The sequence below is a fragment of the Eurypyga helias genome, unplaced genomic scaffold, assembly GCF_000690775.1.
Source record: "Eurypyga helias isolate BGI_N326 unplaced genomic scaffold, ASM69077v1 scaffold37065, whole genome shotgun sequence".
NCBI classification, from domain to species: Eukaryota; Metazoa; Chordata; class Aves; order Eurypygiformes; family Eurypygidae; genus Eurypyga; species Eurypyga helias.
The window spans coordinates 3,266-3,521 of NW_010250108.1; the positions used below are offsets into that span (position 1 = coordinate 3,266).

At 67.2% G+C, this 256-nt stretch overlaps 1 protein-coding gene across 1 annotated transcript in view; it reads right to left on the reverse strand.

Annotated features, from left to right (window-relative positions):
• ERCC6L (excision repair cross-complementation group 6-like) overlaps positions 1-251 on the reverse strand; it is a gene marked incomplete at its 5' end in the record, with an annotated part of 3,465 nt that extends 3,214 nt beyond the window's left edge. Inside the window, 1 exon segment of the mRNA XM_010151585.1 lies at positions 1-251. Within this exon segment, the coding sequence (XP_010149887.1) occupies positions 1-251 (251 nt within the window).
• Between the last annotated feature and the right edge of the window lie 5 nt (positions 252-256).

The following is a 256-nucleotide window of genomic DNA, read 5'->3' on the forward strand; positions in this document are numbered from 1 at the left end:
GTCTTGTTGGTGCCGTGGAACTCCTTGATGCGCAGGCCAGGGGCCCAGCGACCGAACTCGGCCAGCCAGCTGCTGACCAGGGTGGTGGGCATGATGAGCAGGACGTGCCGGATGAGCTCGGCGTCGAACATGCCCGAGAGGAAGGCGATGACCTGGACGGTCTTGCCCAGGCCCATGTCGTCGGCCAGAATGCCGCCGGGCCTGCCCTCCCGGTACAGGCGGTACAGGAAGGCGACGCCTTCCCGCTGGTGCTGGA